At 35.0% G+C, this 13,024-nt stretch overlaps 3 protein-coding genes, 1 non-coding gene and 1 pseudogene across 5 annotated transcripts; all 5 read left to right on the plus strand.

The window, feature by feature from the left end:
- The first annotated feature begins 878 nt into the window (after nt 1-878).
- Nucleotides 879-5,549, plus strand: LOC9308623 (translation initiation factor IF-2). Of its 2 annotated transcripts, none has more exons than XM_021022649.1 (9): nt 879-1,086; nt 1,366-1,413; nt 2,152-2,287; nt 2,399-2,468; nt 2,572-2,929; nt 3,267-3,749; nt 4,084-4,656; nt 4,745-4,891; nt 5,023-5,549. In XM_021022649.1, the coding sequence occupies exons 2-9, from the start codon at nt 1,387-1,389 to the stop codon at nt 5,455-5,457; spliced, it is 2,229 nt and encodes a 742-aa protein (XP_020878308.1). In that variant the 5' UTR covers nt 879-1,086; nt 1,366-1,386; the 3' UTR covers nt 5,458-5,549. The 2 variants fall into 2 exon arrangements, with proteins under 2 accessions (XP_020878308.1, XP_020878310.1); XM_021022651.1 differs by having other exon boundaries at nt 1,369-1,413.
- Nucleotides 5,550-6,484: 935 nt separating this feature from the next.
- Nucleotides 6,485-7,226, plus strand: LOC9308624 (translation initiation factor IF-1, chloroplastic). The gene is made up of 2 exons (XM_002872509.2): nt 6,485-6,613; nt 6,730-7,226. The coding sequence occupies exons 1-2, from the start codon at nt 6,531-6,533 to the stop codon at nt 7,073-7,075; spliced, it is 429 nt and encodes a 142-aa protein (XP_002872555.1). The 5' UTR covers nt 6,485-6,530; the 3' UTR covers nt 7,076-7,226.
- Nucleotides 7,227-7,606: 380 nt separating this feature from the next.
- Nucleotides 7,607-7,690, plus strand: TRNAY-GUA. Its single transcript is given in 2 exon segments — nt 7,607-7,643; nt 7,655-7,690. It is a non-coding gene; the product is annotated as a tRNA-Tyr (tRNA).
- Nucleotides 7,691-8,371: 681 nt separating this feature from the next.
- LOC9308625 (dirigent protein 12) lies at nt 8,372-9,169 on the plus strand. The gene has a single exon (XM_002872510.2). It carries the CDS (start codon nt 8,463-8,465, stop codon nt 9,018-9,020), a length of 558 nt encoding a protein of 185 aa, XP_002872556.1. The 5' UTR covers nt 8,372-8,462; the 3' UTR covers nt 9,021-9,169.
- Nucleotides 9,170-9,357: 188 nt separating this feature from the next.
- LOC9308627 lies at nt 9,358-11,016 on the plus strand (annotated as a pseudogene).
- The last annotated feature ends 2,008 nt before the right edge of the window (nt 11,017-13,024 follow it).

The following is a 13,024-nucleotide window of genomic DNA, read 5'->3' on the forward strand; positions in this document are numbered from 1 at the left end:
GATGCAGTTTTCTATCGATGGTCCCTCAATTCATCACTTGCTCTTTGCCGATGATACGCTGTTTATATGCAAAGCTGATGCTGACCAGTGCCAAGTGATTCAGAATATTTTGAGTGTATATGAAGCAGCCACGGGTCAGACAATAAATTTGGCAAAGTCTTCAATTACTTTTGGTGCTAAGGTGGAGGAACGTCTATGCTTATATTATTGGTTTTGTGCAATGTTTTTAAATCCGATCCGACGGTAAACCGGACTACCTTCTCGGTCACAGGATCACCGGATCAACCGGTTCGACCACAAGTTAATTGATTAAAATTTGTTTAATATATATAATATTTGTATAGAATATAGATTATATAGTTTTATAAATATAAAAATAAAAATAATCATACTATGTTTAACAAAATAATAAGTCTAAGAATAATAATAAATTGATTAATATTTTTGCATCCAACTTAAACCGTAAAATATAATAGGATAATAAATTCACTAAAAATCTAAAATTCTATATTTTATTTTAAAATCAAATAATTTTTTTTGAACTGATAGACAGGCCGGTTCAACGGTTTTACCGGATCGCGGGTTAATAGCAGGATTTTGTAAACTTTTCTAGTTTTGAAATTACCGTATATTAGCATTAAAACCAAATCGAAGAAGTGTTCGGGTTGCCGCTTAACCGATCGGACTGGACCGGATGATCGGATCTAACGTGAAAACACTCGTTTTGAGTCATAAGAGATAAAAAAACTTCAATCATAAAAGACTTGAATTTTTGTTGGAAGGTATGCACTTTTGATAACTGATAAGTCTTTGTCCGCTCGTAAACCAAATTCTGATCAGAAAAAAATAGCATAAATTGAACCGAAAAGTAATCGAATAAGATTTTTTCTTTTGGGCTTAAATTGCTAAGGACTTGGGTTTTAGCCCAAATACATTTTATGGAAGTAAAAAAATGAGGTTTTTGCGCTTTTGATCTTTGTCCCTGATTCTACAAGTTTTTCCTTCAGACTAATCTCCCCCACGATTGTCTGAAGACAAGAGTCCACAAGACCGGAGATTCACCGTCGAGTCATCATAGTTCTTAAGGTTAGATGTACTTGCCCTTACATTGATTTGTGTTCTTTTTTTTTTTTTGTGAAATTTCTATGCTCACAAGGTGTTTGTTCATTTGCCTAAACGAAGTTGCTACCTATTTTGCTACCCATGGGATCTGTTTTATCTCCTTGTTCAAATTTTGTGTGAATATGTGTAAAATACGCATAATCCAGTGTGTCGTAACTAGAAGCTTCTCTTTAGGGTTTTGAATTTTGTTTTTGAGTTGATTGTTTGATACTTATCAAATTGAGGGTTTTTTTTTTGATGCAGCAGAGACTGATTGACATATGAATGGCGTCGAGGCACTTAGGCAAGAAGGTATTTTTCCTACTCTTTGCCTTCTTTGTTTAGTGAAGTTCTCTGAGGTATTTCAGCGAAAAGCTTGTAGCTTTAGCTTCCATTCCATACTGTTTCCTGGTATTTTCCCAATATTTGCATAGTTTTTGTGGAAATACTTGTTTTTTTCCTTGGGAAATGGGTATAATTATGTTTGCTGGTTTGGTTAGAAGTTATATGGATAATTATTAAATGTTGGATTCTTGGTTCTCATGCTGTTTATCTCTATAAATTGTGTTTAGGCCGAAGTCTATGTTGCATTTTTTTAGTGAAGCAAATCTGTATATGCATGAATGTGACTAGACGTACGAGTATGTTTTTATCCATGGATGAAATTGAAGTTATCGGATCATTGTCTAAGCTATTCGTGTTTCAAATTCTTGATTACAAATGAAGTGAAATATTATTATGCTTTCGTTTGCATTTTTGTCCAGTTTGTTTGGTTTGGTGAGTGGTTGCACATTGTTTGAATTGGTTTGGCATACGTATCATCGTTTCGGCCATTTTTTGAATTGTTGATTGAAATGTAGTGAATTATTTATGAAGCGTTTGTTCTATATAGCATAATTAACTCTTCATTTTCGTCTAGTTTGTTTGGTTTGGTGAGTAGTTACACAATGTTTGAATTGCTTTGCATATGTATCAGCATTTCAGTCTCACTTTTATTAGCATTTCACATATGTGTTTATGGATGTCTCAAGTAACTTTACGTATTTGCAGGGCATTCAAGCCTCTTTTAGAATAGGTTTGGCTCTTCCACGAGTAGTAGTAGCATCTACAGAGAGGCAGATTTCCTCTACGGTTTCAAAAAGAGCTTCTGAAAGTGTCTCTTTTTCATTCGCTCGGTACATAAATGGTAGGTGTTAAAAGAGTGTTCACTTCACTCACAGGCGATTACAATTTTTCTTCTACCTTTCTAGAAAATGAATTAGAATAACGAGTATCTCACCCTTTTATTCATGTTTAGGGTTTGGTTTTAGTTCGCTATCAAATTGGTCTCGTAGTCATGAATCTTTCCCTAGTGGAACATCCATAAGGTAGACCATTCGCCTAGACTTTTCTATTATTTCTTTTTGAATTTCCTCCTCAGAGTATCTAGTTGAATGTTCACTCGTTTGGATTGGGTTGTTTTTGGAACAGGTATTTTCATGCGAGTCGAGAAACATTGGCGAAAAGAAAAGAGGATGCTGATCGACTGCTGAGTCATCGTGAACGCAAGAAACAGACTGTGAAAACGAAAGGAAAGTTCTCTAAACGGGAGAAAAAATCGGATAAGCCACCTGTTGAAGCTCCTTATGTGCCTCCTAGGCTGAAAAGATTGGCAAAGGGATTGCCTGAGAAGACGGTCGACATATTCGAAGGGATGACACTACTTGAGCTCTCCAGGCGTACTGGTGAGTCAGTGGCGGTTTTGCAGAGCATTCTCATCAATGTTGGTGAAACTTTTAGTTCAGAATTCGACACAATAAGTGTTGATGTCGCCGAGCTTCTTGCAATGGTAAGGTGATTCTAGTTCCAAGATAATGGATTTCATAGGTCAATTAACTTGGTTATTAATTGTATATATCTTTAATTTTCAAAGGAGTTTAAGATTTTTCAGTTTATCAGATATCGAAAGAGCATAACCATTTTGACCAAATTGAGATTTTTTGGTTTCTTTTAGTTCAGATCAGTTTATCTGGATTGAATATCAATACCCAGTAAAGATGTCATTAGTTTTGACCATAGTACAATTTTTGTTTAGTTTTAGAATTTGTTATCCCGGTTTTGAATCGCATCAGATTGGTCCTCCAGATATTAATATAATTATGTTTGTGTTTTCTCATCCTTCGCAGGAAATCGGGATCAACGTAAGGAGGCAACATTCTACAGAAGGATCTGAAATTCTTCCACGGCCTCCAGTTGTAACCGTAATGGGCCATGTCGATCATGGAAAAACCTCGTTGTTGGATGCATTAAGAAACACCTCTGTTGCGGCAAGAGAAGCAGGTGGAATCACTCAGCACGTGGGTGCTTTCGTGGTGGGCATGCCGGATTCTGGCACTTCAATCACATTTCTCGACACTCCTGGCCATGCTGCTTTCAGCGAGATGCGAGCTCGGGGAGCCGCTGTGACTGATATAGTCGTGTTGGTGGTTGCTGCTGATGATGGGGTAATGCCGCAGACACTCGAGGCTATTGCGCACGCTAGATCAGCGAATGTTCCGATTGTGGTTGCGATCAATAAATGCGATAAACCAGGAGCTAATCCGGAAAAAGTTAAGTACCAGCTCACGTCTGAAGGGATAGAGCTCGAGGATATTGGAGGAAATGTTCAGGTGAGAGTTTTACTTGTCTCTGAGCTTTGTTACTTTATATCGGCATCCTTCAGAAATTGATACGGTTTGGTTCGGTTTAATATGGTTTTTGTTTCAATTTGGACTCGGTTTGTTAAAATTCTTTTTGAAGGAGAAGCTGCGGTTTTTGTCAGTTTATTCTTTTTTTTTTTTTTTTTCATTTGTGTGGTTTATCAAAGAAACTGAATCGGTTTATTTGCTCATCTGTTTGGTTAGGCAACCCTGGTTTGAACTTTGAAATTTTGTTTTGTTTTGAGTTTTGATTTTTTATCCACGATGGTTACTTTAACCATGGGGATTTGACTTGTTGTTTCAGGCTGTTGAGGTATCTGCAGCGAAGAGTACAGGGCTAGACAAATTAGAAGAAGCTCTGCTTCTCCAAGCTGTGGATATGGACCTCAAAGCACGTGTGGATGGACCAGCTCAAGCATATGTGGTGGAGGCTCGGCTTGACAAAGGCCGTGGACCGTTAGCAACCATTATTGTAAAAGCCGGAACCTTGGTGAGGGGTCAGCATGTAGTCATCGGGTCTCAGTGGGGAAGACTCAGGGCTATTCGGGACATGATCGGTAAGACAACGGACCGAGCAACACCAGCGATGCCCGTCGAGATTGAAGGGCTTAAAGGTCTTCCAATGGCTGGCGACGATGTCATTGTGGTGGAATCAGAGGAACGTGCGAGGATGCTGAGCGAAGGGCGAAAAAGGAAATTTGAAAAAGATCGGTTGTTGAAAGCAGAGGAAGCGAGAATAGAGGAAGCAGCAGCGAGAATGGAAACAGAGTCTGAAGAAGGGTTTGTTCGGGTTGAATTACCGATAGTAGTGAAATCGGATGTGCAAGGGACTGCACAGGCTGTTGCTGATGCGTTAAGAACATTAAATAGCCCACAGGTGCGTAAAACCGAAATGTTGATGTAAGGTGATTGTGCCTTATTGGCTTTCTTTTTTTGAGAATTTGCCTATTGTTTATATTGGATAGGTATTTGTGAACATTGTTCATAGCGGAGTGGGAGCAATTTCTCACTCTGATTTGGACTTGGCACAAGCTTGCAGTGCGTGTATCGTTGGGTTTAACGTTAAGAGTGGAAGTTCTGCTAATCTTTCTGCGGCTCAAGCCAGCGTCAAGGTACCCTGTTCTGTTCCAAATAATCGTTTCATATATAGCTTTGATAATTTCCAATGCCAACTTCTACGTTTGCTTTCACATTCATAACTTGTAGATAGCTTTTAACATTGTAACCAATGGTAATCTCTTAGGTATTCCACCACCGAGTGATATACCATTTGCTCGAAGACATTGGGAACTTGATCGTAGAAAAGGCACCAGGAGTTTCGGAGATGGAGGTGGCTGGTGAAGCCGAGGTACTTAGCATTTTCAAGATCTTGGGAAAGAGAAGAACCGAAGAAGATGGAGTAAGCATCGCAGGTTGCAAAGTGATGGATGGTCGGGTATGTAGAAGTGGACTCATGAGGCTGTTGCGAAGCGGAGAAGTAGTATTTGAAGGCTCATGCGCGTCGCTGAAACGGGAGAAACAAGACGTGGAACAGGTAGGGAAAGGGAACGAGTGTGGACTTGTGATGGGAGATTGGAATGATTTTAGAGTCGGAGATGTGATTCAGTGCATGGAGCCAGTCATTAGAAAACCTAAATTCATTTCCTCTGAGAGTGGAGCTGTGAGAATTGAATGCTGAGATCTACTAAACCTTAAAACTCCTTAAAATTAAATCTGATTGTTTAGGATATTGAATTTTGCCTATTACGCTGATTATTTTTTCTTTTGATATTGAAAACTATCTTATTATCAAAAGAAAAATTCATAAACAATAAAGTTTTGTAACTTTCTTCACACATTTAATATATTATTTGAAAGGGAAAATTCCATAGAAATAGACCAATTATTATTTGATTTTCTAAAAAACACACGAATATTCTAATAATTAAGGAGTTTTTTAATAATTAATGTGTGGTTGACAAAAAAATAAAAACACACGAATATTTTCTTAAAAAAATTTTTCAGTGCCCAAAATTTAAATCATAGATCTATTTTACCATATTTAGTAATCAAACTTTAACAACGATATTCACAGTGTTCACCATCATTTGTTATTTCGTTTACTAGCTAATTTTATCTGAGTTACGAAAATTAATTTATATGCTCAAAGATTCTTTCTATTAAATTAGGAAAAATATTCAAATCTAAAAAAACTCTAGGTATGTAACTAATTATTACTCCTAGAGAAAGTCAGAGAATATTAATCCGGTTATCGTACATTTCATTTGTGTTCAGACTTTGAATATTAAAAAGAATTTTAAAAAAAAATTCGTGTATTTTTTTGGGTACGCAAAAAATTCGAGATTTTCGAAAAAAATAAAAATATTTGGTGAATTCTTATGAAAAATTGCTTTTTTTTTTTTTTACATCTTTAGATCAACAAAGTCCGATCTATAGCTAATCCATACTATACGGGATAACGCGACTTAGTGGAGTCGAACTCCGGTGGGAAGGCGGAATCAAATGGACTTAACCACCTTACTTAACCACTTGACTTAAGGCATCTCTGAAAAAAAAAAAAAAAAAAATACACATAAACCTGGTTAACAACGTGTCGTGATGTGATTGGTTATTAGAAATGATACAGCGTGTTCCTGAACACAGTGTATCATATCCAAATTATCGGGCAAAGTCTCTCTGTGGTCGTTTAAAGAGGAATCATACGAAAACCAAAAGATTTAGGGATTTTGAAGATAAGAGAAAAAAAAAAAAATGCTTCAACTCTGCTCCGCGTTTCGTCCTCAACTTCTTCTTCCTCCTCGTCAATTCCGGTTTACTGATGGAATTTTGATTCGGTTTGTTTCTCTATTTCCCGAAATCGTTAGCTTAATTTTGGTTCTACCAATTGCTTCGAGTGTTCTCGAATTCAAAGTTCCTAACAAACCAATTGATTTGATTTTCTTTGTAACAGCCAAATAAACTTTGTTGGAAGCAATTCAGTTGTGAATATCCGGCCAGAGATACGATGCCAGAGAGCAAGCGGAGGTAGAGGAGGAGCTAACAGAAGCAAACCTGCGAAGCCTCCTGTTAAAGAAGGAAGCAACAAAACAGTAATCGAAGGTTTAGTAACCGAATCGCTACCTAATGGAATGTTTCGAGTCGATTTAGAGAATGGTGATAACATTCTTGGTTATATTTGTGGTAAGATTAGGAAGAATTTCATTCGGATACTTCCCGGTGATAAAGTGAAAGTCGAAATGAGTGTTTATGATTCTACTAAAGGTCGTATCATTTTCAGAATGAGTAGTAGAGACTAAGAAGTAAGAAGAACCGTTTAGGCAAGTTTGATGGGAATGAATCATGTAATGGTACAGAAGATTTTCTATAATGCAATTCGGGTTTTTCCGCTAAGCGCGTTGTTATTATGTTCTTCTTCTTCTTTTCCTATAATCTTAAGCATATTGAACGTTTCGGCCTGTCTGTTTTCGTGTACTCTGCACCATGGTAATTAGGTTTTTATCGGTGAAGCGAATCTAGATTTTTGATACTCTTGTTGTCTTTGCGGTTTCCTAACCAGAGGCCGTTGTAAAACGCCTCTTGCGAACGACATGTATGTACCTAAAAGCTTTGTCTCCGTTCCTTTTAAGCTAGCTCCATTCATATTTTCAGGTTAAAAGGGTTGTGAAAATTTTGAATGTGGGTTTTGCTTTTTTTTTTTTTGTTGAGTTTTCTATCATTCTATGTTCTTACTTCTCAAACATGTTCTTCCGTATGGACATAAAAAGCTTAACACGGTAAGGCAGACTTAATCGGGTTAAATATGTTTTGTATTAGCATGTAATAACGAGCCGACCTTAGCTCAGTTGGTAGAGCGGAAGACTGTAGTAGTTGCTGTAATCTTTAGGTCGCTGGTTCGATTCCGGCAGGTCGGATTTGTTTTCGTTTAAGATCTTTTTGTTGATTTTCTTTTTCTACTTTTGGGCTTTTATTCTTTTCCCGAGTTCAGCCCTAAATTGTGAGTAGGGCCCAAAAATATTAACATTGCGGTTCAAAATTGTGTCGTCCCTTTTATAGCTCAGCTTTCTTGTTTGGGTGGTAATTAGAGATTAGTTACTCATTGCAATTCTAAAGTGGTGGATCTCATTCCATTTACAGGCTTTCTTCTCCTCGATGTGGATTGAATTCTAAACTAGAAATCTAGAATACTTAACATGAACAAGTTTTGGTCGTTACCAAAACAAAAAACAAAAAACAAAAAAGTTTTGTGTTGTCTTTAGCTCACACCAAACTAGAGATAACCATTTTATGGGACGGGTAAGTTGTCCATTCTTTAGCTTTTGTACTTTGTGTTTTCTTAATCAACTAATTGTTAAGTGTAATGTAGGAAAAAAATGTATCCATTGTTACTTATATATTCTTAAGAGGGAATGAAATGGCTTCAAGTAAATAAAAGTAATACGAATGATAGTTGAACCATCAATAATTATTGAGTCCTAAAATCTTAAAATTCTATGTTAATTCAGAGATTTTGGCAATATAAGCTGGTAAAAAAAGACAAATATCAACAAACCAATATTATGTTCGTCTCTTAAACCCTCTTATATATACCAAAAGAAAAAAAATGAAATATGTATAAATAAAGGTTTCCGAATCCCTTTTTAGTCTTCATATCAAAACTACTCATTTCTACTTAACACTCTAACAATGGTAAATCAAATCTACAAACAAGTATTTTCCTTCTTCTTATCCGTTTTACTTCTCCAATCCAGTACTGTCTCATACGTCCGAAAGTCATTCGACCTAAACAAACCATGCAGGCATTTCGTACTTTACCTCCATAACATCGCCTACGATGATGATAACGCGGCTAATGCCACAGCAGCAACAATCGTGAACCCTTTGGGACTAGGGGATTATAGTTTCGGGAGGGTAATTATATGTGACGACCCTGTAACAATGGACCAGAACTATCTCTCGAAACCAGTGGCTCGTGCCCAAGGATTCTACTTCTACAACAAGAAGACGAATTTCAACACTTGGGTCGCTTGGACATTGGTATTCAATTCGACAAAGCACAAAGGGACATTTACCATAATGGATGCAAATCCTTATGGTATGGAGCCGACCAGAGACCTAGCGATCGTAGGTGGGACTGGTGACTTCCTCATGACTCGTGGGATCGCTACGTTGAAGACCAAACTCTCTCAAGGCAGTAAGTATTTTTGTTTGGAAATGAATATTAAACTTTATGAATGTTACTAATATGTGTGTCTTGGGATTGATGTTTGTGTGTTGGCATTTTATTTTCTTTATTTGTTTTAGTTGATGTTGTTCCAAATTTCAATAAATGGTATTGAAATATTTATGTTTGTAACGAGTTAATAAATAATAAAACAGTCCTTTGTTATATAGTTTTAAACATGCATCTATCAGATCTTTTATGTAATAAACTATTGTCTGATTTTATCAGCAATACTACAAGATATTTCCACGAAAAAGACTTTCAAGTATCAATAAAACTAAACCCTTATACTTGAATCCTTCTAAAGAAACATTAAAACCCTAAACTGATTAACTGGAACCTATAATTTTGGTTAAAGACGACAAATCGTTTATAAAGTGGATTCTTTGTCAAGGATCTCATTTTTCAGTTTACAGGCTTTCTTTTCCTTGATGTGGATTGAATTATAAATAAGAAATCTAGAAAACTTAGCATGGACAGATTTTTGTCGTTACCAAAACAAATAAACTTTGTTGTAGTGTTTTGCTCACACCAAATTAGTCGCCTTACATGTAAAGCAATAAAGATAACCATGTTGTGGGGAGGGTAAGTTGTCCATTCTTTAGCTCTTCTACTTTGTTTCATCTTAAATCAATTAATCGTTAAGTGTAATGTAGGAATCAAAGCATCAACTGTTACTTTTACATTCCTAAGAGGAAATGAAATGGTTTCGAGTAAATAAAAGGAAGACAAATGGAAGTTGAGCCATCAGTGTTTATATCGAGTCCTAAAATCTTAAAATCCTGTTTTAATTAAATGATTTTGCAAATATAGACAAATATCAACAAACCAAATTATCTGCGTCTCTCAAACCCATTGTTATATCAAAACAAAAAATGAATTATGTATTATGTCAATAAATAAAGATTTCCAAACCCCTCTTTCATATCTACAACATCAACACTACTCATTTCTAGTAAGCTCTCTAACCATGGCAATTCAAATCTACAAACAAGTGTTTCTCCTTCTGCTTATCAGTTTTACTACTCCAATCCAATACCGTCTCACTGGTTCGAAAGTCATTTGACCTAGATAAACCCTGCAAGCGTTTCGTTTTCTACCAACATAACATCGGATACCATAGTGATGACGCGGATAATGCCACATCAGCAACAATCGAGAACCCTTTAGGACTAGGGAACTTCAGTTTCGAGAAGTTTGTGATCTTTAACAAATGACAATGGACCAGAACTACCTCTCGAAACCAGTGGCTCGTGCCCAAACTTTTTTGATAACCCAGTATCCAGACCACACAGTGATCTGACTAGCCCACTGGGCCTAAGCCCACGTCACAGGGATTTTTAAGCCTCCACTTAAGGGCCCTCTGATAAACTGGTTGTCTGGGGCGCCTGAGCAAGTCCGCATGTAAATTCCTGGCCATAGGAGTGAGAGAGCGAAACTGCGTCTGGGGAGGATCGATCCCTGGCCTAGACCAACAGGGCGATCCTTCCAACCAAACGAGAACCACTCGCCCACCACCATGTGGTTAAAACTGCCCAAACTTTTTTATTCTACACCAAGAAAACGAATAACAACATTTAGGTTGCTTGCACATTGGTATTCAATACAACACAACACAAAGGGACATTGACCATAATGGATGCGAATCCGATAATGGAGCCGACTAGAGACCTCTCCATCGTTGGTGGGACTGGTGACTTCCTCATGACTCATGGGATCGCTACGTTACAGACCGAACTCATTCAAGCCAGTAGTAGTTCTGTTTCGAAATGGATATTAAACTCTATGAATGTTAATTAATTATTAATATATGTCTTGGGTTTGATGTGTGTGTATGTTGACATTTTATCTTTCCGTTTGTAATTGATGTGTTCTAAGTTCCAACAAGTGGTGTTCAAATATGTTTGTCATCGAGAGAATATTTGTTTTTTTCAATTACACATTAATTAAAAAATAACTCTTTGGTTGTCCAATTATGAGGAGTAGTGTTTACAAAAGTAACTTTAGCAAATAAAAGTATGCTTAGCCCGTTCTTCTAGACTTTTTTTTTCTGAAGTTACTTTTGTAAACACTACTCTTGCTAATTGGACAACCAATCAAGAAGTTATTTTTTAATTAATGTGTGGTTTAAAAAAAAAACAATAGAGAGAATCACTTTATGAAGATCTCTTTTCACTAAAATGTATACTTTTTTATTATACATTGCTTGTAACCTTACAATAATGAAACTTTTCATTTTAAAAAAGAAAAAAAGGAATAGAATCAATGAATAGTTAAGTATAGTAAAGCTAGAGAACAGATTATTCATTGTTACTTAAATATATCAAAACGGAAATGAATAAAGGGCTTGAGAGACAATTTATATATAGATGTATTTACTTGGTGGAAGAGTTAGGCGATTGTTAAGTAATAGGATTTAACTCGCGCTATAACACGATATAATTTTTGTTGTATATACTCCCTCTGTTTTTTAAAAGTTGTCGTTTTAACTGTATTTGGACAAATTAAAAAAAGGTATACAATGACTATATTAACCTCATAAAAATGACAAGTAATTATTTACAAATAATTTGTGTTCAATAAAATGAGGGTAATTTGGGTATTATTGGCATAAATTACATTATTACCTTAAAACGACAACTAATTTAAAACAAAAAAAAAACTCTAAAACGACAACTATTCGAAAATGGAGGGAGTACAATTTAAGTTAAATTAGTTTGATTCGATATGTTTAATATTGGTAGTGTTAACAAAATAACAAAATGATGATTTAATCCATATTGAAGCGTCAAATTAATGATATTTTAATTTTTATTGAAACCAGTCCCTCCATATAACCTGTCATCTGTATAACCCCTCTTGTGTTATTTAAATTTTTATATGTTGAAATAGTCATAATACTTTGAAATTTTTGTTAAGTTTAAATATATCACTTATAATATTTATTTTTAAAAATATTTACTATAGCCAGTAAAATTTAAGTGTTCAACTTAAGAACTAAACTAAACTGTATACAAACTTTTAAATTTGGATGATTGGTAAGTTAAGCTTCCTGTCATTCGGATTTCAATTCATTTTAGTTTTATTTATAATATGATTCTCAATCATTGCCTAAATATTTTAGCCGATATGGAACGTTGAATACACATTTTATTTTTTAATTAATTGTATAATATATGCTCGTATGTAAAAAATTCAAATTACATTACATGAACAAAAAAATTTAGAGTTTTATTAGCTTTATGTATTATATGATAATTTTAACAACTAAAAAATAAAATCAAACAAATATGATAGGAGTATCATAATTTTAAATTTTAATAAAATCTTTTAAATATCTATATTATTAATTGTAGAACATGATATGGATATTTTAATATTATACTTAATGTTAAAATCTTTTAGTTTTGTTTAATTACAAAAATAATAGAAAATTAATTGTAAAATTATTTGGATACATAAATAAAATGTAATGGTATTTTTTGTAAATACTTACTAAAACAACTTTTATTTTCTAAAATGTACTTCAAAAATAATAACATAGATTTACGTGAGGACAAACCTATTTTGTAGTATGCATGCGATGAAAATTTTAAATCATTTGCTAACTTTATAAAGTCTATGCTGTGGCCACTAAAGGGATTTTTACAAAATTTAAAATCATTTGCTAACTTTATATATAAAGTCTGTACTGTGGCCACTAAGGGATTTTTACCGTAACCACTGCACGTGGAAAGATATAGAAACCCAACTAACTCCAGTTCGGTAGTCTCTGTAAACCAAACCCAATTGACTGTCAAAAACGAAAAAACAATTTAGCATCTGAAAAAGTTTAATAATGGGTAAATATGTTTCCATTAAAAACGAAAAAAAAAAAAAAACAATGTAACATATTGTTATGGATGTCGTGGGGAAAATGTTCGGTTTATTCTCCAACTATTTGCAATTAACACAATTATTCCTCACTATCGTGTGTACAAATTTAATCTTCAACTTGTCGTTGACTTAACAATTTTGCCCTAAA

Source organism: Arabidopsis lyrata (assembly GCF_000004255.2).
Source record: "Arabidopsis lyrata subsp. lyrata unplaced genomic scaffold ARALYscaffold_6, whole genome shotgun sequence".
Lineage (NCBI taxonomy): Eukaryota > Viridiplantae > Streptophyta > Magnoliopsida > Brassicales > Brassicaceae > Arabidopsis > Arabidopsis lyrata.